Source organism: Anser brachyrhynchus (assembly GCF_964034855.1).
Source record: "Anser brachyrhynchus genome assembly, chromosome: 14".
NCBI classification, from domain to species: Eukaryota; Metazoa; Chordata; class Aves; order Anseriformes; family Anatidae; genus Anser; species Anser brachyrhynchus.
Window position 1 is genome coordinate 6,435,065 of NC_137709.1, and position 23,641 is coordinate 6,458,705.

General features: G+C 55.3%; 1 protein-coding gene across 1 annotated transcript in view; it reads right to left on the bottom strand.

The window, feature by feature from the left end:
- Positions 1–1,585, bottom strand: part of FAT2 (FAT atypical cadherin 2) — a 56,275-nt gene extending 54,690 nt beyond the window's left edge. The window contains exon 1 of the mRNA XM_080555664.1: positions 598–1,585. Within this exon, the coding sequence (XP_080411790.1) occupies positions 598–939 (342 nt within the window). The 5' untranslated portion in view covers positions 940–1,585. The remainder of the gene's footprint in view (positions 1–597) is intronic.
- Positions 1,586–23,641: the final 22,056 nt, after the last annotated feature.

Genomic DNA, 23,641 nt, shown 5'->3' on the forward strand with positions numbered 1-23,641 from the left:
GGGATCCTCCTGCTCTGAGCCAGCACCAGGGTTGGCTCAGAGGGGAGGACGGGGCAGGAGGCCGGTGGGGCACCGCCTGCCCCTTGGTGAGGTTGCAAGAGCCGAGCCCGCGGCCGGGCGCCATCACGGCTCGTGCAGCAGCACCTCCATCCGCTCCAGCCCCAGCACGCTCCCTGCAGGCACCCTGCCCCGTGTGCGCGCCTGGGCGCTTCTCTGCTCGGCCCCTGCTCGCCTGCCTGCTGCCCTCACTGCCCCGAGCCCACCTGCCCGCTCTGGCCGCGGTGTGCTCAGGTCTCCCAGCCAAGTCCAGTTAAGACTGGGTGCAAATTCCATGCAAATGGGGCCGAAGGTTTTCCTATCTCCGTCCATAATCCCCCACTCTACGGCTCCCAGAAGGGAGGAAAAGATGAAAAGCTCTCCCTTTGCGTCCCAAAGCCCAAATCTTTAGGACGGGGCCATTTCCAGCAAAAGTCACTCACGCGAAAAAGCAGTTTCACAACTCAATCTCTCCATCCTCCATGCCTTCCTCCATCCACGCTGTACAGACCTCTCCCTGAGTCATTTCGACTTCCCACAGCAGCGAGCAGCGTGCCTTACCTGTTGCGACAGGAGAGACCTCTCCTGAAGTTTACTGCCTCCCTGCCCTCGCCGCTGAAAATCCCCTCCCGCGGCAGCAGCTCGCTGGCTGCCGGGGGTCCATGGCGCTTGCGAAGCGGAGGAGAGGGCTGGGAGAAATTCCTGCGAGAAGGGATTTGGCTGGCTGAAACTCCGGCAGCACAGGTTGGGAGCAGCGAGGGAGAAAGTTGCAGGAGGTGGAACTCCCTCGCTGGAGAGCCAGCCCTTCCGTGACGGGCTGGAGGAGGAGGAGGAGGAGGAGGAGGAGAGGCATCGCTCGCACCCTCGCTGCAGAAGTGAACCTGTGTGTGTGTGTGCGTGCATGCGTGTGTCAGAGCTGGGCAAGCACCCAAGCCTTAGAGCCAAATAATTGCAGAGCTTTCTACTGTTAGATTAACTACCATTGCCATGAAATCCAGGACCTCAACTGCAAGGAAGGTGTGTGTGTGGGGGGGGGAATATGTCAGGTAAATCCCTCCAACACACCTGAAAAACCCGAAGACTGTTTTTAACCAGCTGCCAGGTGGGTGTTGCAAGGAGGGATGGGGAGAAGGGGGTGGGGGAAACCTGAAGCTGCCCTCAGAGCAGCTGCGTGCCGAGAGGCGCTTTGAAGGTTGTTGTTGTTTGTGCTGGGGGAGCCCCCCGAAACCCCAGCTGCCGCCAGAAAGCCTCGGGGTGCTCGGCGCTGTACGGGCAGAGGATGAAAAGGTGGTCCCTGTCCTGAAAAGGCAGGAGGCAGAGAAGAGAGAGGGAGGCAGCGAGGAGACGGCAGCACAGGGAGACCAAACCCTGCACCGCAGCTTTGGGGGAATGTTCTTGGCAAAAGCAAAATCAGGGAAGTTGGGCATTGCTGTCGCGTGCCGACCCAGGGAGTGCTGCTCCCTGCCACATCGGCTGTCCGTGGGCACCTTCAGCCCTCTTTGTGCCAGTCCCCTTCCTTTCCTTTCCTCCTTTCAGCCCTGCCAACCCTCAGGAAATGTTGATCTATCCCCTTTAGATTGCAATAAAGTTTGAAGAACTAGAGGTGTACAGCTCCACATGGGTAATAAAGGTGTAAGTTTATGCAAAGTTTTTTCCCCTGTGGTGCTTTTTGAAGAGGAAATGATGAGAGAACTTCCTTTTATTTTTATTTTTTTAACAAACAAACAAACAAACAAAAACAAACTAAAACCACCACTGGACAATTTTAACTTAAAGCAGTCTGAATAGGTGTATAACCACTCCTTTTGAGGCTCCCTGCAGGGGGCAATGACGGAGGTGAATATGGCAGCAGGTAGAGGAGAGTTCCTTCATCCAGACATACAGCTTCAACTGGAACTTGTCTCGGACAAGAGAAGACACTTGTGAGTTCACGAGACACTAGTGACTTAAATCACTGGACACCATTCCATGGGAAAATCCATGTGGTTTAATGGTCCAAATCCAAAAAGATGGGAAGAGCTTGGCACATGATATTGGACTATTTGGGGTTGTCAGTGAAGGTGTGCCAGAAAAATCTGGTACATTCATCAGAAAACGCATTTTTGAGGGAACCAAAATTATTCAGAATTTTAGGCTAAATCTAGAAAATAGTTTGGACCAAGAATCGGAGAGGAAACATCCCCGAAGTGTAGATATTTCAGTATATCAGAAATAAAACATTACAAATAAACCAGGATAATGACAATGACGTGGTGTGCCTCTCATCACACGGATGGGATGAGAGCTTCCAAGTGGGATTTGTTAGTGGATGAGCTGGGTGCAGGAAGCCCCAGCCTGGTGGTCCCACTGCCACCCCCATCCCTGCTGCTCGCAGTGAGAAGCCCAGCATTGAGGGTCTCTTTGAGAGAGAGAGGAGGGTTTTACATGCTCAGCTTGTCCATTCTTCCAGCTGGTTGAAGCAGATGACCTGCAAGGAACCTGAAGTTTTGCGGATTATGAAAGTGATAGTAGACGTAAGAGTACCTAGAATGAGCTAATCAGCTCCTCTTCGTGAAGATATCTCATGACAATGGGCCCGAGGATCAGTCAGCTGTGGCAGTGGGTGTTGCATTTCGGAGGAATGAAAGGAAAGCTCCTCCGTGGAGCTGCGTCTCCCAGCCACGGAAGGCGAGAAAATCAGGTATTGGTGGCTGGATTTCAATGGGGCTGAGGCAGGGCTCAGAACAATGCGCGTATTCTAGTTAGACACACCAAGGTACAAGTGAGCAAACCTCTGGCTTCAGGGCATCAGCTGATTGCTGCAAGAGCCAGCACTTCCCTGCATGCGGAGCCTTTCACAAGCGGCCGGGTATGGTGCTCCTTGCTCCTGCATCTGACGGACGTGGGGCCCTTGGTCTCATCTTGTGTAGCGAGCTGAGAGCTATCAGCATACAAGGCTGCAAATGCTGTTCTTCATCAAGGCAGGAGACTAACATGCCACCCAGAAGACAGCTCTCCTTCGTGCACTTTTTGCTCTCCCAGGCGGTGACAGAAGCCCGCTTTCAGCCCCTTTTTTATGCCATGCCTTGTCGCTGTGAGGTTGCACGAGGAAGCTGGTGCTTGTGGAAGAGCCACGCGTCAGGCAGAGCCTGAGGAATGGTCGGGCAGAAGGTCGGGGTGGCTTTTAGGTGGTCCCTTTACAAAACACCTACAAACACCCAGCAAGTGCAAAACCCACTGACAGCTCCACCTCATGGCCAGCAGACTGGGAACACTGGTCTTCCTTTCCACAGCACTGACAGAGCATGTTAACAACCTCGTCTGCTGCAGAGGGCTGCAGGGTACCTAGTTCCCCTTCTCAGAGAAGACTGTGCTCCATGGCTATGCAGCAGAGAAACATCAAAAGACATTATCTCAACAAGTATAGGTGGAAAAAAAAATAGCTAGGAGTTTGGGGATATAATTCTGACCTGGAGAAGGACTTGATTGTCCCAAAGCCCATTTATTTTTCCAAACATACCAGAAAATTTAACAAAAAATATTGCCTTTCCTAATTAAATCACAACATTGAGCAGCACTCTAGGTATGGAGCAGAGCAGCTCCTGCTCCTGCAGCAAGGGGCGGGTTGCAGAGCTGCCTGTGGTTGCAAGCAGAGGATCATCCTGCCCGGGGGAGCTGTGCCAGGAGGAAAGCAGGAAGAAAGATGGAGCTGTGCATGGTGCCCGGCTTTGCCCTGAGTGCTGCTTCTCACCGCTCAGCCAGTAAATCAAGCGAGACAACAAAAACCCAATAAGCTGGTGTCAACTTCTCACCCCGCCACGTCCCGCTGCTGGGACCTCGCCCTGGCGGATGCCACAGGTCCCTTTCCAGGGCACAGGGGATGCCAGGGCTCCGGCACCTCTCTGGCGAGGACGCTCCTCTCCCCTAATCATGGCGAGAGATTTCATTTCCTGGTTCCTCCCAAGATCTCCTGTTGATAAGGCCAAGATTTTCAGCTGCGGGTTAGCTGCATGCAAGGCGTTGTGCAGAGGAGCGGCGTGTTCAGGCTAGGTTAGGGAAATCACCACGGGCCTCTCTGGACCGACAAGAAATCCTACAGGGGCCCTGCTGCCAGTGGCTATGCCTGCTGACTGCCCTGGGGACCAGACCTGCCGGCCTCCTGAAGACATGCCTGCAGGCCCCGCTTCCAGCCTGTCCTACACCTGGTCCCCAGCTCTGTCCCCTGCGTGGCCACCTTGGAACTGGGGGTCAGGGCAGTGCCATCGGGATGTGGCACTGGGGCACTTCTCCAGATGCTCATGCCCTCAGAAGGAGACACGAGGGTGCAATCCCCTTTAGCACCCTCGCTTGGGTTTGGCACTTGTTAAGTGAGGCGGCCCATTAGGGACCGAAATGCTGTAGCTATTGTGGTGAGGATGGGCAGCTGTCCTCCCGGTGGGCACACTGCAAGGTGCTTCCTAAGCTGTCCCAGCTCCCGTTGCTCTCCCATGGTGCCTGGTTCGTCCAGGCCTTCTCCAGCTCTACAGCAAATGTCCACTCGCTGGCATGCCAGGATCCGAGGGGCCCCGAGGCAGAGCCGAGGCAGCCAGCAAGCCTCTTCCCGCAGGGACAAACACCTTTTGTTTCCCCTTTGCAGAAGGAGAGCCGCTCTGTGGGTCTGGCCTTTGAGCCTCGGCATCTGCTGTGCTGAAATGCTCTGTGGGTATGTTTGCAGGGGAGCGTGCAGGGACTTGCAAGGGAAGGGGCGATTATCTGCCTGGAACAACAGCAGCTTTTTCCCCAACAAGCGGGAGCGTGTGCACTGGGGGTGGGGAGGATCCTGCCCTGCGCAGGAATCGGCTGCCTGTGTTTGTGTGTGCGCTGAAACCTCCTTGACCAGCGCTGATGATAACCTCCACGGAGCGGCTCCCGGGAGTCAGGATGGGTCCCGTGGAGCTGCAAAGCCTGGCACGGCTCCCAGCGGGCTGAGCAGGGCAAGCACCAGCTCGGGGAGGGCAGGAGGGTTGCATCTCTCATCCCCTCAGCCCTCCGTGGTCTGTCCAGTTGCCATCTCTTCCTGCACGTCCCGTGGACAAAATGATATTGCTGTCACCCTTAGCATAGCCAGGGGCATGCTGGCTTGAGCTCTTACTGGGTGTCCTGCTCCATTGGGAAGGGAAGATTTAATGGACAGAGATGCCCACTTTCCTGGCTATGAAAGTCAACCAAAGAGCAGGAGCTGATTAAAGCTCACTTTTCTCTTGGTCTGATTTCGCTCAGTAGGGTGTCTGTGGGACCCCAGACCTGCCAGATCTCCACGTTGATGAAGCCTGGCGCAGGGCACAGGGTGGGCCCAGCTCTCCCTCTGCAGCCACCCCTCTGCATGGCACCCAGAGGCGCTGAACCACATCTCTGTGAGCAAACCTGATTGTCACTGAGATGAGAATCACCTTTTTTAGCAGACACAAATTTTAAATAGGATTTCTGTAGAGCATCTCCAGGTTACCCTAGCCTGAGGCCTGAGAGGAGCCCATTGATGGGTGGGTTTGACTCAGACCAGCTGGTGGGTGGCCAATCAAACCCATCACCCTTCGTTTTGGGGATAGAAATTGGTGCAATGCAAAGAAATGTGTGAACAGCATTGATCAGCATCTCCTGGTCTCCCCAATATACAGTGCAGGCTCCACTAAGACATCTTTGGCTTTTGGGGCTGAACTCCTCCCATTCCCTGTCCTTACATGCACAGGAGGGCATCGCCACAGAGCTCACGTTGGGATCAGGACCCCCATTTTCCTTGGGATTGCACAGGGATATTTTGTGGGACAGATCAAACCCAATGGATTGTGGAGGGTGAAGGTCATGAGGATATCGGTGGTGTTGGACTGGAAATCAAGTCTCTCCAAACCTTCTGTGGGGTCACGTCACTTCTGTGCCACGCTCCCCTCGTTGGTTCACCACCAAGGACGACACGCGCTGATTCCTGCGGGTGCAGCTGCCAGATCCCTTGCCCCTTTAAAAGGGATGAAGTCATCTGCCTCCGGAGCCATCTGGCACCACGACAGAGTCAGGAGCTCAGCGCAACAGAAGGCTGGGATGCCAGCCCATGGAGGGGATGTCATCGCTCTGCAAACAGATGGGACCCTGATGGGACGGGGCGAGGTGCTGTGCAAGACCCCGGGAGAAGGCTTGGTGTCGCAGGCAAGGCAATGAAGACCCGGAGGCAGAGAGCAGGGAGCATTACCATCCCGCTCCCACCATCTGAGCCGAACGGAGCCCTGGAGCTGGGCACCGTCCTCCCGTGAGGGCATGGGATGGAGCGTGGCTGTCGTCAAAGGATGAGCTACGGAGTCAGCGTGCCCCCCCTCCTCCCCATCCGTCCGCCTGCACCGAGCAGGCATTAGCTCATCTCGAGCCCGTCGGCCCGCACCGCCTGCCGGGTGGCTGAGCTCATCCTTGGCGGCGGCGGCGGCGGCCGAGCCCGAGCGGCGTGTGGCTGCGTGGAGAGGAGCCCGCAAGGCGAGGGAAGTGACCTCAAGCAAACCTGCCCACCGGGCACAGCGGGGGGCTCCGTTAGAGCACACGGCACGGTGAGGTGATGTGCTTCTGCTGGCGTGCCCGGGGAACGGGCTCTCACTTCCAGGCCTGGCAGGAGGTTTCTCAGCTGCTGAGATAGCATCACTGGCCTCATGCTCCCAGAGCGCCTACGCAATCAGTGCCTCTTGTGCCACGGATCCCTCAGCCCTCCTAACCTCTTGTGAAGGTGCCGGTGTCCTTCCCAAGGCTTCACAGGTCATGGTGCTGCCCAGAAGGAGCCTGACAGGACACCAGAAGTCTTTCTGAAGCCCCTACGGTGGAGCCCCTTCTCCCCAGCATGCACGGCAAGGCATCGTGGCCCCCAGCCCAGGCAGGGCCCCAGAGACCTTTCCTCGTCCTCAACCTTTCCTGAGCTCTTGCTGAGGAAGGAGCTGGGGCTCTGGCAGAATGATAAAGGCACCCAGCCCCTTTCCAACATCCTGCCTGAGAGACCAAGCTTCAGTCTGTTGGTGGTGCAAGCGAAAGAGGTCGATGGGGGGGGGGGGGTGAAGAGCAGAGGGGAGAACATGGGAAATGGCTGGGTCTTTACTGTGGGTGGGGAAGGAGGACAGAGAATTAATTTATTTGGAGAGTAGAGCAGGGATGAGAGGTTAAATTGCAGGCCCATAAGTTCAGGTGTCCATCCAAAGGGAATGGGCCTCAGGAGATGTCTCTCTCCCCTTATTGCTCCCACACAAGTAGCTTGGGATACTTAACGTTTAGTCCAGTGCGCTGGGTTGTGTGTCAGGGATCGCAAAGGCGCTGGGAGGTCAGGCAGGGGGCTGCCTGTCCTCTCTTGCTTCACTCAGAGGTCTCCTTTCTGCCTGACTTAAGCAGAAAACCCTTTTAAAGTGGAGTTCCATTTTCTAGTAGCGAGATAACTTGTGGGTTTTTTTTCTGGTCTGGTCTTAAAAATCCTGGACCACCAACTCTTTGCCCAAGGAAACACCACTCCTCTCCTCTGTATTGCCTTGGGAAAATATTTCTGTTCTACTACAGCCCTTTGTCCAGAACCTCTTCTCCTTTTGCACATCAGGCTGTTAATGTTTCTTTATCAATCAATTGCCTCAGCCCCAGACTTTCCTGCTCCCCTTTCAGATCCTCGCTGCCTACCATGTCTCTGGCTCGGTGCTGAGCCCTGACGCCCAGTCATGCCTGGAGAAAGCCGGCCTGGATCTTCCGTGCTCCTAGGGCATTATAAAGAGGTGCCATTGTGCAACGGAGCCTTGTACCAAGAATACAATCCGCAGGATGATTATCTTGATACCATCCTCACTGAACCAGGGGAGCCTGAGCCAAAAGAAAAATTTAGAGCTAAACAGCTCTTGTTTACAGGAAGCCGGAGCACAGTGTCTGGGCTTGTACCAGTGCAGCAGGAGATGTTGCTATTGTCTCAGATGGCAAAATATTTTGCTGGTATTGATGGATGGTGTGTCCCTGAGATTTCCCAGGGACATTGTGGGAGCAATTTCCCTCATTTCTGAAGCATCTTGCACAGCAGCCTAAGGGGAAAAGTGTTTGCTTTGGCTGAACTGGACAATCAAGCAAGGGTCACCAGCTTTATTGACTGTTATGTTTGGCCATGATCACTGCAGGCTTTGCAACCTTTACAGCCCTGTTTGTGTTGTTACAGAGAAAGGTAGGGTCTCAGCCTTGTTGTAAAGGGTGGTGGCCACCAACAGGCCCGGGACCAGTAGCCCAAATCTCCGTAAATTGGTCCTACTGAACAAACCCACTCTCCAAACTCCCACCGATTTCCCACAGGCTATCAAAGGAAAGGAGAGAAACTTCTCTCCCAGCAGTGAAGCTACTTTTCTGTGGGTGTTATCGCCTTCCATCTGAGTTTACAAAACTGTGGTCCTACAGGCAAAAAGCTGGTAGACTGCCATGGAGAAATGGGGAAAGAGCATCATCTCCGAGGCTTCTCCTGCTCTGGGTCAAGGCCACACCTGAGGAGGAAGAGTAAAAGGGCTGCCTGCTCCCCAGATGTGGGGGAGGGCTTGCCCACATCTGGCAGGGAGCGTTTCGCAATGGGAACAGCTTTCCCCAGCCCTCGGCACACAGCTGGGGGCGGCTGTTGCGCCCACAAACAGGATGGTGCAGTTCCCATGGAGGCAGAAGGTCTGTTGGGCCAGCTCGATGGGTCGGAGGACGTCTACCGAGACCTTTTGGTGACAGGAAATGCATTTGGATCAAAACAAGAAAGTTAAAAAGAGTGAGAAGTGAGAAAAATGCAGATTATGGAGGCATCGCCCCAGCCCAAACAGCGATTCATAGTGCTGAGGGATACCAGGGGCCCATGGGAGCTATGGGTGAGACTTTCACCCTCTTTGAAACGCTTTGCCCAAGCGTTCAGAGAAATGTCCCCGTGGTTTCCTCTTGGACTTGTGCTGCTGGATTTTAGCAGTGCTGGGCTCTTTCCCATCACTGCTGAGGGGCTGAGGATATCTGTGGGGCCGGCAGGCTTCTTGGCAAAGAATAAAACACTTGGGATGAGAGCAGGAGGACCAGGGCATGTCCAGGTGTTGACTTGGCCTACAACTTCTCCCAGCTGTTCGACATCTCCCACTGCCTGCATCCTCTGAAGGCTGAGGCAGGATTGGTTAATCTCATTTTCATAGGAGGGGAAACTGAGGCATACGGATGTCCGTCTGTAGTTAGATATATGTTAAATCAAACAGGGACTATGTGGGTGAGGGGGATCAGAGGGTTGGGGAAGGGGGGTGCAATCTAGGAGGGGTGGTGGGACCAGAAGATACGGGCCTCAAAATGGCCGCCTTGGGAAGGCGAGCCTGCCAAGCAAGAAGAGTGTCCCTTCAGCATCCCCTGTAAACATGGCTCTCCTGGTTTGCGCTGTAGCTGCGAAAGATGTGTACAAGGCCAAGCATGGGAGCTGGATGAAGGCAATGGACATCTCTTCTTTGCCTGCAGCACCAGGAAGGTGGCTCTGAGAGGGCTGCAGGGCAGCCCCACCGCCCCAGGGCTTTGTTTGTGATGCTGACCCTGCCCCAGGGTCAGGGTGCACTCCTAATTCCCCTGGAAAGGGGATTTCTCCATTTTCTGCTGCGACAAGGCTCCCCACCACTGATGTTGGTTTGGGGCTTTTGCTCTGAAGCAGCTCTAAGTCTCCACCCACACCTCCTCCCCCTGTCTCGTGCAGTTTGGGCAGAGCTCAAGCAAGAGGAAGGGTCGACCTTCGTTAGAATAAAGATGAAGGCAGCCTGCCAGAAAGATAAACAGAAAAAGGGCTGGGTGAGAGGTATGGAGAATCCCTGAAGCTGAGGGGCTTTGCATTTATTATCATATTAACTGCCTGAACAGCCAAAACACCCAGCTCCATTTTAATGCATGTTCTCTTTAAAAATAAATAAATAAATAAAAAATCGTACTTAATTGCTCCACTTAATTCATTAAAGGATTACAGTGAAGACTAAAGGAAAAAAAAGTGAAGGATGACGGGTGGTTCTGGCATCCTGCTCCAAACCATCCGTGTGTGCTTTGGACGTCGCACAGACTCAAACGTGACTCCGCTGCCCGGTGCTCCCAACACCGCTCCCAGTGGTGCCGGGGGGACCCTGGTGGGCAGTAGGGACCCCTGGGGGCACAGCCGCGGGCACGAGTAAATCCTCCCTGGTGCTTTTGCAGCTCCAAATCCTTCCCAGGAGGCAGACCATGCTGTTTTTATTATTTTTTTTATTATTTTGGGAGGCTGGTTTATCACTCAGGCCTGTTTTTATTGGGGTTCCCATGGTTTTGAGGTCGGGCTGATGTACTTTGTGCGGATGTGCTGGCTGAGAAAGGGTTACGGGAAAGGTGCAGGTGGGCAATTGGGGCCTGATAAAGGGGAGGGGAGTGGGTGGGGGCTGCTGTAGGGACTGGGTAGGGGGAGAACTACATGCCTGTCCCTTCTTTGAAACCTTTTTGTGTGAATGAAGCCAGGACCAGAGCAGTGGCTTTGGAGCAGGGGAAGGAGAGGTGTAAGGGTAAGTTCATCTCATTGGAGATGTTTATTTGCTGACAAAATGGAGGCTGGCTTCTGAGCTGCCCCTCGTGGCTCCATGAAGCCTTGCTAGGGCTTTGCCATGGGAAACGAAGCCGTGCACAGGGAGGCCAGGACATCTTGATAGTCTTTGTGTGGCTTTCCCATGATGTGGGGAGTGTATCGCCTTCCCAAACCAAGCTCTGCAGAGCCTGGTATTGCCATTTCAACACTGCTTCTTCCCAGCTGCTGGTGTGTCCCAGGCCCAGCTGGGCTGGGGCTGGGGGAGAGGTTTTGCAACGAGTTCCCTCCAACAGTGACTGAGTACAGTGGGTCCTGAGCAAAAAGGGGCTGCTTCAAGGCCGTGCAAGGGGAGCTGGGTCTCTACTGCTCTGGGAAGTTCCTGAAGAGCCCCATTTTCCCACTGTTGGTGATTAACATCTTAATAACAGCTAGAGCAAGGCTGTCTGCTGTGGTGGATGGATGACCCCAGGCTCTCAAACCCCAGTGCAACACAACGACCAGGTTGGGGCTGCAGAATTGTGTGTGTGCGTGGGGAAACAGCAAATCATCCTTCAAACAGTGTCCCTTTTCAGCGCCCTGGCAGGGGTAATTGGCCCTCCAAGGACAGGAGCCTGGCAGCAACCCTGCCTGACCCAGCCCAGGCTGGGACAAATGGGGCTCGGTGCAGATTTCTTGCTGTGGGTGACATGAATTGTTCCTGCAGGCAGGCGGGTGATGTGTTTGTATGGGCAAACACAGTCTGGATGGGTTACGGGGGGGTTATGCAGAGTTTTAGTGTCAGCAGTTGTCAGCAATGCATGCTCACTGGGGACTTCTTTTTGCAAGTGAAGCTTGCACTGTTTTGGGTGTAATGTTCATTGTTTGAAATGCCCTCCTGGAGCTTTTCCCCTACCAGCTTTTATCTGTCTCCGCCATCATAAATATCGTCTCATTTTCTCGCTTTCAAACGGGTCCTGGAATGAACGCTGTGGGCTATCTTGTACCCCAGCCTGGAGAATTCAGATGTTGTGTGGAGCATGCCAGGGAATTTTGCTTGCCAGTAACGACTTGCGTTGTAATTGTGAACTTCCTCTTGCAGCAGGGATCTCTCTCCCCACTTCCCTGGTGAACGCTCGCTTTGGGAATGGAGGCTGGAGCCATGCTGGTGTTTTTTTGGTGAATTTTCTGAGGACCCCTTGAAATTCCCAGACTTTTAGTAGAAGACAGGGACTTGGGCTGAATAACGCCTGGAGGGGGAGTGCTAGGAAGGGCCACTGCAGCTGAACCTGCCCCGCAGGGAGGACTGGGGAAGGGAGGGACCCCTTTTACCCCTCCACCCTCTGCCTTCCTCCCCAGCTGGGTGCCTGCTCCTGTTTTCCATTGCCTTTGCCTCCTCCCCAGGCTCTGCCCCACAGCCTGGCCCTGGGCCACCTCCTCCGAATAAGGGCCCGAAGCCAAGCTCACACCCAGGGCAGCGGCAGGAGCGGGGAGGGCAACACTCCCCAGCACCCTGCCTGCCTCGCTTGTGCCTGCCTGTGTCGTCTGACGGCCGCAATTAGGGCAGGAGGGGAGAGTTTACTTAAGCCGGCTCCTGCCAGACCCCAGGGTGATGAAAGTTGGGTTTTAGAGGCGGCGAGATAGGGCCGGGGAGGGGATCAAAGGCATCCTGGCTGCCTACAGCGGCGGCTGGCGATGCGCGGGGCTGTGCTGGCGGAGGCGATGCTCGGTGCCGGGCTCGGAGGCTGCAGGAGTTGCATTGCCATTCAAATGCAGCCTGCGCTGCCTGGCGAGCGGGGAGCAGCCTCCGTTCCCACGGACTCATTTACCTGCTTGGAAGTGGAAAGCGTTCAGTACCTGGCGGGCTCTGCCGAGCTAATTAATTTATTTAATAATGATGCCGAGCTGCTCTCCGGGCCTTGCTGCTTTGCATCCCAAAGGGTGATGATTTTTTTTAGAAATTCCCAGTGGAGATGTGCCTGGTTGATTTATATATGTGGTTTTTTGTTCTCCGTTTTGTACACCAGCGTGCACAACGGGGCTCTGATGTGCTGCAAACGAGCATCCCCAGGTGAGACTCCTGCTCTGGGAGGGCAGTGGACCCTGCTCTCTGCAGGAGTAAATCCTGGGGCTCCGTGCTCCTGAGGAGCTGCGAGTTGAGCTAACGAAATCCAGCCCAGCTAACTGCAAGCAGGACGAGGCTTCGAGGGCTGCGGTCGCTAGAGGGAGACAGGGGAGCCCCTGCTGCTTGCCTGGGTGAGAGATTTGATTCACTGGCACCCTGTTTCCCTTCCCCTGCAGTCTCTGGGATGAAATCCAGCTGGCGTGGAGGGGTGCAGGAGGATGCCCTGCCAGCCTTTACACCATGGCTCTTGTCATCTCAGCATCCGTGCTCCCTGCAGGCACCTGCCCATCAGCTGCAGCCAGCTGGAAGTGGGGACCAGGCTGTGCACCGGGCTGGGGACACGCGTGGTCTAGCAGGGGTTGGGAAAGCCTCGCTACCTTACGGGGAACCTCTGCCCTCTTTTCCTGCTGCCCCTGGCAAAGCAGTTGGGACAGCTGACTTCAGGGAGCCCGTGTCTTATTGCAACACAAAATGGAAATGCTGTTCGAGGCTGGCTTGCCTTCAGGGACAAGCAAGAAAACATGGGTGTGGGAAAAAGTCTGTTATCCTGTAGGGCAGATGCAGTGCCTGCAACTGGAGTTACCCGAAGCAGTGCCTGTGGAGGCTTCCAGGCACTGGAGACATTGCTTCCCCGCTGGGGCATGGGTGCAGGTCCTGCTCGGGGCCTGGAGGGGAGAAGGTGCCGTCGGTTGGGCTGCTCAAAGCCTGGCCAGTGCTGCTGTGGCCCCGACTGGTGTGGGATCGATCCCTGCTTGAGCTCTGCTGGGACTCAGCAGCCTTGGCAGCGTGACGAGGCTCCTGTCGCTCCCAGGGCAGGCTCAGGACCCGGTGCTGATCCCCGCGTGCTCACCGCTCTGTGCAGGTTCTCTCTCCCTTTCACCCTGCGCCAGACCTGGGTGTTTCCGTGACTTGCACCCCCGCTTTGTGCCCCGGCGGGTTGTTCTCCTCCTCGCCTTACCGATTCCTACCCCAAACTGCATTTTTCCCCGCTGGTGAGTCACGCGTCGTGCTGTTGCAATATTCACCTTGCTGCGACCTCCTCCAGAGCCGTGTCCCTGCATGCAGGAGCTCATTCGGGGCGCAGTGATTCAGCTCAGATCACAGGCCTTCTGCCTCTCTCCTGTGCCCAGCTGTGTGTATCCAAGAAAGCATTTCTGCCTGGTGGGGAGTGAATCACCCAGGAGTGGCTCACCCAACCCTGCCCGCCGCGAGCAGGAAGGGGAACGGGGCGGGAGGAGAGGCGAGGGGGAATGGGGCTGGGAACGTGCTGGTGTGGAAACCTTCCTCCAGCCCCCGGGCTTGGGGCTGCCTTGCAATTCAGTGCTCGGATTTGGGGCAGTGGAGGAAGAAGAGGCAAGAGGAGATGTGGCATCGGGCTGCTTCTGCGCCAGCTCGTGGGGTCCCCAGCCTGCTGGGGCAGAGAGCAGCCAGTGCCTGCCCCAATCCTACCACCCGAGCTGCAGCTTTTCTGCAGCCTTGTGCTCTGCTGGTGCTTTGGGCAGGCTGGGGCACGGCCACCGAGCAGAGGACGTCCGCTGTGTCATGCCCTGGGCTCAGCTCCCCACCGGTTCCCACAGCTCCTCGCTGGAGCTGGAGGCGGGGGGTTTTCCAAGGGGGAAAGCCGGGACAGGGCTGTCCTGCCTGCTCAGCTGCCACCTCCAGCAGGCGGGGGTGGCATTGGCAGTGGGGGGACTGAGCCTTCATTGTGTTTTCTCTCCGCTGTGTTAATTTGCCATGGTTTCAATTTGCTGTAAGCTGGCCCAGAGCAGTTAAAGGCACCAAATTCAACAACTACCGGAATAGATGTGCGTTGTGGCACTGATAACAGTCTTAAAAGAAAGTCCCTGTTCAACCTGTCTGCTCTGGTGCGCTCTGTAGCATCGGGACTATTACTCACTTGGTGCAAAATTATTTTTTTATTACCAGGTCCTGGCAGAAAGGAGCTGGAAGCTGAAGGAGGGGATGCTAGCTCCACTAACCACAGCGTCACGTCAGGCACAATTCATTGCCTTCACTTTCAGCGTCCATCATGGCTTATCCCACATGGTCAAACATCCTCTTCTGATACCGGGTGATGGGCTTTTGCCTCCTGGGCTGGGGAAGAGGGCCCACAACCTCTCCCCACACCGTGTCGCCATCCTCCTTTGAGCACCTTCTGCACGCGTGCAGCTGGTGCTGAGGCACCGCAGGACGAGGGCTCCGAGGTGCTACAGCCATGCACGCGATCAGTAACTGCAGGGATGGATCTCAGACACACATCTTTGGGGTAAGTCAAGAGGCCCGCAGCTCATGCCTTTGTGCCACAGCTGATCCTGATCAAAGTCACAGCTGCCAACCCCCCAGAAGTGACGAATGTGACACTTATAGGAACGGGTAGGGAGTTTCCTGCAAACTGCTGGCTACAAGCACAGCCATTAATGCTATTTGGAGATGATCTTGTTCCTGATTTATTAGAGCTGCATGGGACAGGCCCATGGAAGGCACAGAATAAATCAGGTGAAAACCTGAAATGTCCTTGAGTTGGTTCAGACCCCCACCCTGATGAGGGCAGGGGAAGCCTGCTGGGGTCTGTGGCCTGCTGATGGTACCCACGGGTCAGTGAGGATGGAGACAAGCCCTTGAGGGATGCACACAGAGAGCTTGGCCTCTCCAGGGGTCTGAAGTGGCCAGCAACATGAAGCTTGTTGGGGGCCAGGAGGGAGGAGTGCTGCTGAGGTTCTGCCCTCACCTCATCCAGAGTTACCAAGTGTATAAATAAGGTGAATGGAGCAAACTGCAGGAAAAAAAACAGGACTCACGGGAGAAGTAGGGGGCACCAGGTGAGGGGGGATTGTGGTTGTATGGGGGGAAACTGCTCCTTAGGGCAGCCAGCTCTCCTCGCTGGCACTGCAGTTCAGCCCTTCTCCCTTAACCATGCTCCAAGGCTGCTGGGTGCTCTTGCACTGATTGCTCGGTGCAGTTTGGAGAGGGAAGATGTGGATGCAAAGGAGCCGGGGTACCTGGGGAACAGCTCTGCCCTGCTGATGCAGGCACTTCTCCTTGGCCCCAGGCAATTATCCGGCAGCAATTATCTCCTGCGGGTGCCACCCAGAGCGAAGCTCTCCCTAGGGTTTTTTTCCCAGACGTCTAAGGACTTGCCTGGAGAAAGCTCCATGGAGGAGCCTTCATCACCCAGCTGACTTGTGCCCAGATATGTGCTGGAAATGGGCTTGGCAGGGGGCACAGAGCAGCACAGGGGCAGTTTGCCTGGGCTCCAGAGCATCCTGGGCTGTGGGCTTAAAGGAGCGTGTGTGACTTGTGCCTTGGCACAAACTGGCTTCTTGCTCAGCATCCCAGCCTCCTCCATGGATGTCCTGCGCTGTCACTGCTCCCGTGCAGCTGAGAGCAGAGATCTGAGATTAGGAGACGTGCCCAGGTGTCGGGGAGCCTTGTCACAGGGCATTGACCTAAGGGCTTGCACACAGGGGTTCTGGAGGGGCTGCCTGTGTCTTGGGCAGCTGAGCTGGTGACTGGGATCCTTCTGCCCTTGTGGGGGCTTTCCCTGATAGCTGGGGAGCATCTTCTGTCAGCTGCATCCTCTTGATATTAATTTTTCTTATTGCAAAATAAGTAATTCAGGGTGCATGCTGAGCTGGAAAGGAAAAGAGGACAAAACCTGGGGCTTGCTCTCATGACAAATCAGCGTCATGTGTCCTCAGAGCATGAGGTTATTCCTCACCACCGGGGTCTGAGCCTGTCTCATCATTGGCAAAGAGGTAAATGACATCTTTATTGGACGTGTATCTGCAGGCAAACAGCTTGAGCATCCTGGGTATTGAATCACAGGGGTAAAAGCCTTGAAATGAGGATTTTCAAGCACCAGTAGAGCAGGAATTAGGAAATAACCTGTTCCTTGACCAGCCGCGGGAATCCTTGCATTCTGGTTAGCTTCAGCACAAGCTTTGCAGGCAGGCAGGAGGATGGATGGTGGCCGTGGTCTTCTGCTCTCCGTTGGCCAGTCCTGGCGTGGAGGCTCGGTGTGCATGTGTGGGATGGCTCCGAGCAGCCAGGTATGGCTGTTGGGCAACAGTTTGCTGTTATGCAAAGCACACGGATGTTTCCCAACGAGGGAGGGGTAATTCCTCGGGTGTCCCAGGGCCTGGCTTTGGCTCTGCTCGGCTGAGAATCCCCCTGAGCAGTGGTGTGTGGCGATCCTTAATGTCACGTCTTGTTCTGGGCCCAGGGGACACATCCTGAGCCTTCTCTCTTCTCGGCATGCCTGCCAGCCGCTACGTGACGTGCTGCTGGTGGAGGTGCCTGTCCCTCTGTCCGTCAGCCACCCCTTGTCCCTCCATTTAATGCCCATCAGGGCTGGGCAGGGGCACAGGAGCCGTGGCACGCACTGGGGGCCTCGTTGTGAATCCTGGGAAGGAGGACATCCATCGGGTGAGTACCTCGAGCCAGGGCTGGTAAGAAATGAGGGGCAGGCCTTGGCTCCCAAATACCTGTGTGCTGAGCCAGAGTTGCAGGAGGGCTTTCTGCAGCAGCTGGCACACCTGCTGGCCGGGCTTGGCTCTGAAACCCTGGCCAAATGTGGTCCAGCACATCCAGCACGGACACAAGCCCCCGGTGCCATGGCAGGGATGTTTGCTTCTTGGCTGCAGGATCTGAAATTCTTCTGCTCTTTGCCCCAACGGGGCAATCCATGGACAAGTGCTGATCTCTCTGGTTTATCTGTCTCTAAATGCCTGAGATCATGAAGGACAGGGGAAAGAAAGCCTCTTACCTGACTGCCAGCTACGCTGAAAGGACCCTCTGTGTTACCTTGTGGTTTATAATTTCCAAAGTCTTTCTTTCCAAGTTTACCGGAGCACAGGATGGCTGTAGGGAACACGGGAACGACAACAGCAGGGACGCGGCTCGCTCTTGCTTATACAGGAACGGAGCAGCAAGGCAATTAGAGCACGGGTTGTCAGCAGGCACGGAAGCACCAGGCGGACAAATATCCTGTGAACTCTTACCATGGATGTACCTGCCCAAAGGCTGTATCTGTTGTCAAGTTGTGCATGTACAGGCTGCAAAAAAAAAAAAAAGGGGGGGTGTAAAGTGGCAGCAGGTGATGTTACGCAGGAGAGCCTGCTTTGAGCGTGCGAGGAAACTTTTGATCCAGGGAGAGGTGGGCCTGCGTGAGGCTCAGGAAGCTGGAGGTGGGGGAAAGTCTGCTCCCTGCCAGAGGCTTTGATGAGAGCCGGTTCTGAAGGCAGAGGTAACTCCAGGGAAAGGAGCATGGATGTTTGGGTGGTTTCAGGACCAGGGGATCGCCTTCAAAGCTGGTTGGGCATCCTGTGTTAACCTCAGGTAGGTGGTGTAAATAAAACAAGTGACCTAGAAAATATACCAGGGCTTGACATCTCTGCTCTCGCTTCTGCTCAGCAGCCAGCAGGCAGAGGCTCTGGCATCTGCTGCCGGTTGGCAGGGGAGCAGCACGGATGTGAGCATTTGACACCAGTGACAGAGAAAACAACGCCAAAGTTGTGCATATAAAGAAATGTGTAGTTTACAAAAAGCACACAAAATAAATACATGGACACACATCTCAAAACGCCTTTGTAAGGTGCTAAAGCAGAGGATTGTGCGTTATCTGTTTATGTGGAAATATATCTTGAGTTGGTAAACACCATTTTACGCTCTTCTCCATATATGTGCACAGATGCCTTTCATGGCATGGTATGAACATGACTAAGAGTGAATATTCCTGCTAATCGAGATGAGAAAAGATATGGAAACACATAAAAGACGAAGATTACACATTCTTGTAAAGCCTTCAAAGATAAATTCATGCACTGGTATACAAATATGCAGGGGGAAGGGATGTACCCAAACACATTAACAGGGAATTATACCCACGGAGAGCCCAGCAGTCCCCCTCTCTTTTTGGATGGCTGCTTATGATGATAATTAAAGCCCCGTTTGGGTGTTAACATCTCGCTGTTTGCTGTGGTCTTATAAATCCTTCAGCAGTTTGAACTCTGCCGTGAACAAAGGTGTTGCAAAGGATGGAAACAGAAACAGAGAGCGAGCCGCGTCGTGCTCGGCAGAGGATGCGCTGGGCTCTCCGGGGAGAGTGGGAGGTCCCCAGGACTTTCCAGCCCCGTTGCTCGGGGGCCCCAATTCCTCCCACCCGAGGGAGGCACCCGTCTCGAGTACCGCACCCCTCCAGCTGGTAATGCAGTCCCGGGAAGGGGACCCGGGGCAGGCTGATCTCTCTCGGGAGGGAAAAGCTTTTCTGGTGGCTCCACGCTTCCCTGCAGTGCCCGGAGATAGGAGGGATGAACGACGTGGGCCTGGAAAGGCTCCTGAGAGGTAGGCGCTGCTGTGGGGCTGGGGGTGGAGGTGGGCAGGGGTGCAGCTGGGAGCAGGCAGGAGGGTGTCGGGGGTGGGACTGGAAGGGGAAGGGGATCCTGGTGAGGGGTATGGCTGTCAGCAGCAAAGACGTGGAGTGAAACGATTAGGTGAGGTGTATGAAATGGGTGGCTCGGGCACGAGGCACTGAAATGGGGAGGAAAAAGGGAATACGGGACATGGTCTGCAAGGAAGAACCAGATGGAGACACAGACTGGTGGGAAGAAAGAGAAGGTGACGAGCGTGCAGAAGAACGAAGACACGATCTCTCTAGCAGGACGAACACTGAGAGGAGCAAGAAAGGCTGCATGGGGGGGCAAAGGGAACAAGCCAAATGCGCTGCGAGGCAGGCAGGTGGGCCGGGGCCAGCAAGGCTCTTTGGCATTTGCTTGGCTGCTCAACCACTGGTCTGTTTTTCTGTTTCTCTGGCCAAGCAGCCGGATGTCCAGGTGATGCTTGGTGGTGCAGTGGCTCTGACAGCAGCTCGGCAAGTCACAGAGGTGACAGCAGCCATGGGTGCTCCTGCCAAGGGATCGAAGCTGGAGAATGCGGAGGTGGGACCGAGGGGTGGAGAGGGACCAGAGACCATCTGCGGAGAGCACGGGGCCGTCCGTGCAGCCGACACCGCGATTTGCCTGGTGGAGATGGTGATTTCTGGCTTCCTTCCTAGGATGAGATCGTTCCCTGGATTCCCACCAAGAAATCAGCACGCCCTCCCGCAAACGGCTCAGCCCTGCTGAGGGCATCTGTGCAGGTTATCGCTGCAGATGAGTCTCCGGGAGCGCCGAGGGGCTGGTCCTTCAGAGAACCAGAGCCTGGCCACTCGTGGATGGGTGAGAAAGTAAATAAAAAGATGAAGATCTTGGTCAGTAGACACCTCCCTGTGCCAGAAGGGCTCTTATCTTCACCAGGGTCAGGAGAAATGGGAGGCACTGGAAATGAGCAATGTGAGCAAAACTGGAAAAGCGTAAAAGCCAGTGGGAGGTTTTGAAGTGTGGTGTTGTTTTGGTGTTTTTTTAATGGTTAAATGATCATCATTTCAGTGATGATCATGTGTGATCATCATTTCACCACTTCCAAAGCAGGGCATGGCTTAATTCTGGGTTGTGCAAGGAAGACAAATTTTCAATAGATTATTTAGGGCATTCTGATGCTCCTTTGTGGGCTCAGGAGAAGACGGGCTGGGAAACGGGCAGGAGAGGTGGGTGTCCAGCCCGCAGAGCCTGAGGTGCTCTGGGAAGGACTCCATGTAGAGCAGGGGGGCTCCTGCTCAAAGTGGGGCTGGAGGGAGGGAGCCCTGAGCTGCCGGGGGGCTGGTGGGCAGATTCACAGCCCCATGGACCCGGCTTTGCTGTGGTGTAACAGAGACTGGGATAAAGGGGGCCCTGCGAGGATGAGCTGAGCACAGGGAGATGAGAGAGAGGGGACAGGGCAGGGAAGGAGGAGAGGAAATTTGGCAGATAACCTGGGGACCTGGATTTGTGTGTGTGTTGGTGCACGAGTGTGTTAAACACGGCGGTTTCTGTTTGTTCTGCCTGCACACAAAGGAAAGATTTCTGCTCTCCCACCCGGAAGGAATGAAGAGGCATTTGGAAAAGCAGCAGCTGAGGGGAAGCCAAAAGGAGTTCATTCACTCCTTTTGTGGATCCTTTGGCACTCCCGTGGAAGGAGCCTTTTGCAGCCAGGGTCTTGCCTCTGCCCCTGTGCCTGCCTGGCACGGCACGGCCCTCGCCAGCTCCTCCCCAGGTTTGCTCCGGAGCCTCCCAGATGGGCCAGCAGGGAAACCAGGCTTCTCCCAGCCTCGGCAGCCCAAGGCTGGCCTTCCCCCAGCAATTCGCCCATTCCTCCTCTCCCAAAAGCAACGTGCCCTGACACCTTTGCCTTGAACCGAGTTGCATTCAAGAGGCTGGGTTTGCCCACACATGTTAAAGTACGGCTGGAGGCAAAAAAAAAAAACAGGGAAAGCTCCAGTGTGGGGGGAAAGGGGAGCCAGGATCAGAGCCCAGAGCTCGGTGCTTGCACCCAGTGATGATGAGGAAGGGGGCAGAAGAGTTCCTCCCCACCTAACATCCAGCTTTACAAGCCAGGACTGAGCACCCTTGGGTGGATGACCCATCCAGAGGACGCTGGCTTCAATAGCCAGGGGCTCGCTGCCACGGCGCCGCAGCTGCTTGGGCTGGTGGTGATGGGGTCTGGGCGCAGAGGGAGGAGGAGGAGGAGGAGGAGGAGCAGGAGGAGGGCTGGGCACAGCAGTGTGGGACAGCTGCTGGGCACAGCAGCTCTTTGAAGGGCGTGAAAATCTGCACTGGGGCTAGAACCTGGATCCCGAGTGATGGGGGATCCTCTGATCACAGGTAAGGTGAGGATTTCGTTAGGGGCATGGTAAACAAGAGGAAATGGCAGGAGACCCACAGGATGCATCCTGCCGTTCAAGCCCAGGCAGACAGACCATGATTGCAGGTGCAATTAGTGCAGAAGAGCAGCAGGACCAGGTCAGGCCAAAGTCTGCCTCGATCCCTCTCTGCATCCAGCAGCAGATGCTTCAGGAGGAGGCTGTGGCAAAGCCTCCAGAGCCCAGGCAGCGAAGGTGATCAGCGAGGTGTTTGGGCAAGAAGTAACACGAGGCATGTGTAACTGTTCTGGTCCAACAGAAGCAGCGATCAAAAGGAATATGAAATTAAGAAAAATGTAGGGAATGCACATAAAAATGTGACCCGGGGCGAGTCGTTTCCTAAGAATCACAGACCCAGAGTTTATGGGATTCTTGGAAGCAAAACACCAAGGCTGAAGGTAAGTGGGCTTAATTGGGAAAAAGCTGTGGGGTATGTGGTAGGCCATGAAATAGAAAGTAGCGTAACTTCTCCATGGCCAATGCAGACACCACAGTGCCCTGCACAAATCATTACCAACTGTGTAATTCCCTTGGCACCAGAGCATCTGGGAGGCAGCCCCAGCCCAGCTCTTTTTGGACCTCCCCATCGCTGCGCAGCGAAGTATCTGTGCACACGCGTGTGCTTCCTCTGTCTGTGCTCAGCCTGCAGGAACACGATGTCTTTGAGGTTTGATGTCCCATCGAATCAAGCAATCACTAGCCACTAGGTTCAAAAATTAAAGGGAATGGGACTGAGCCAGGCGGGCTGAGCAGCAAAACATAAAGCAGGGGATCATATCGGATGCGTGTCCTCTAGACCGTAAGGCTTCAGCCCCAAAGAAAAGAACACAGCAGATATGTGGGGCTCAGGAGCTGCTCAGAAAACTGGAGCGGGGCAGGGGGTTAACCCAGTGGGTTTCCAGCAGCACGATCAGCGGAGGCAGGTGGATCTCCGGGTGTGAGCCTTGGAGTCCGGGCAGTTGTAGGAGCGTGACTGGAGCAGCCGCAGTGACCCTGGCTTGTCACCTCTTTGCATCCCCTGCATTTTCAATATTTAAGCCTCAAAATGCAGCGCTTAGGCAACAGTTAGCTTTGTTGTTGTTGCTGCTGTTTTTGTAAAAACAAGGCTCAGGGAAGGAGACAGGGAAGCACTAATCTCCACACAGCTCTGTCACTCCCATCTTTCCTCTGACGAAGGCAGGCAGGATGATGCTCAGCACTCTGTGTTGCTGCCCCGAGGACCACCACCGAACCCCCAGAGCGAACCAACTCTGCCTGCAAAGGCACGGCAGCTCTCGGGCAGGCTGCGCGTCTGTCAGGCTGCCTTTGGATCCAGCGCTCGCTGTGATTTTTTTCTATTTTCCTTTTTTCGAGTTTGTAAACCATGTCCTCAGTCAGCACTGACCACAGGGAGATTTTCCACTTGGAAAGTACAGTCAAGTTTCTTTACTGCTGAGCAGGCACTGAAAGGCTCAATTTCGGCTGTAACAGGGCAGGGGCTGTTCTCTTCCACCCTGCTGACCGTCTAGGTCTGAAAGCTTAAAAAGGCCAACTTATTCCTCGAGTCCTGATGTAACCCCGCGCATGGCATTTGCCCCAAGGCGGTGAAATTCCAGCGACGTGATGCTCCAGGCTGTGACCCTGTAAGGGTTAGGAGCAGCCCAGCTGCAACCTCCCGATGCTCCCTCAAAGCCAGGACAGCTGCGCTGTAATTCGGCGGAGCTGGGCCCCTGGGGCTCTGCCAGACGTGAGCATCTTCCTCTTGGATGGGGTGCAGCTTTGGAACTGGATCCCTTTGCCTTCCCAGCTGGTCCCTGCTGGTCACCCTGTGTTCCCTCAGCCGGATCCCTGCTGGCGGGTGGGGCTTGTGGGCGGCGCGGTGGGACGAGCCCTGGGGCTCAGGGTTGGGGCTCTTTGTGTGCCTGCCTGCTCAGCACCCTTCACCTAGCCCCTCTGGGCATCAGCTTTCCCAAACCAAACGGAAGAGCAGTGCGAGTAGCCTGCTGCCACAGTGACCCCGTCTGCCCGAATTGCTTCAGCTCATTCCCCGTCTGATCCATCACGTTCCCCATCCAATCCCCCATAGCTGAGTGCTGTGAGCAGCAGGAGCACCCTGAGCTATGGGATGTCAGTGCGGTCCCCCAAATCCCTCCCGGTACCTATGGCCATGTCCTCATGAGCAAGGGCCCGCTCTGAGGGGTGCAGAACTGGCATACAC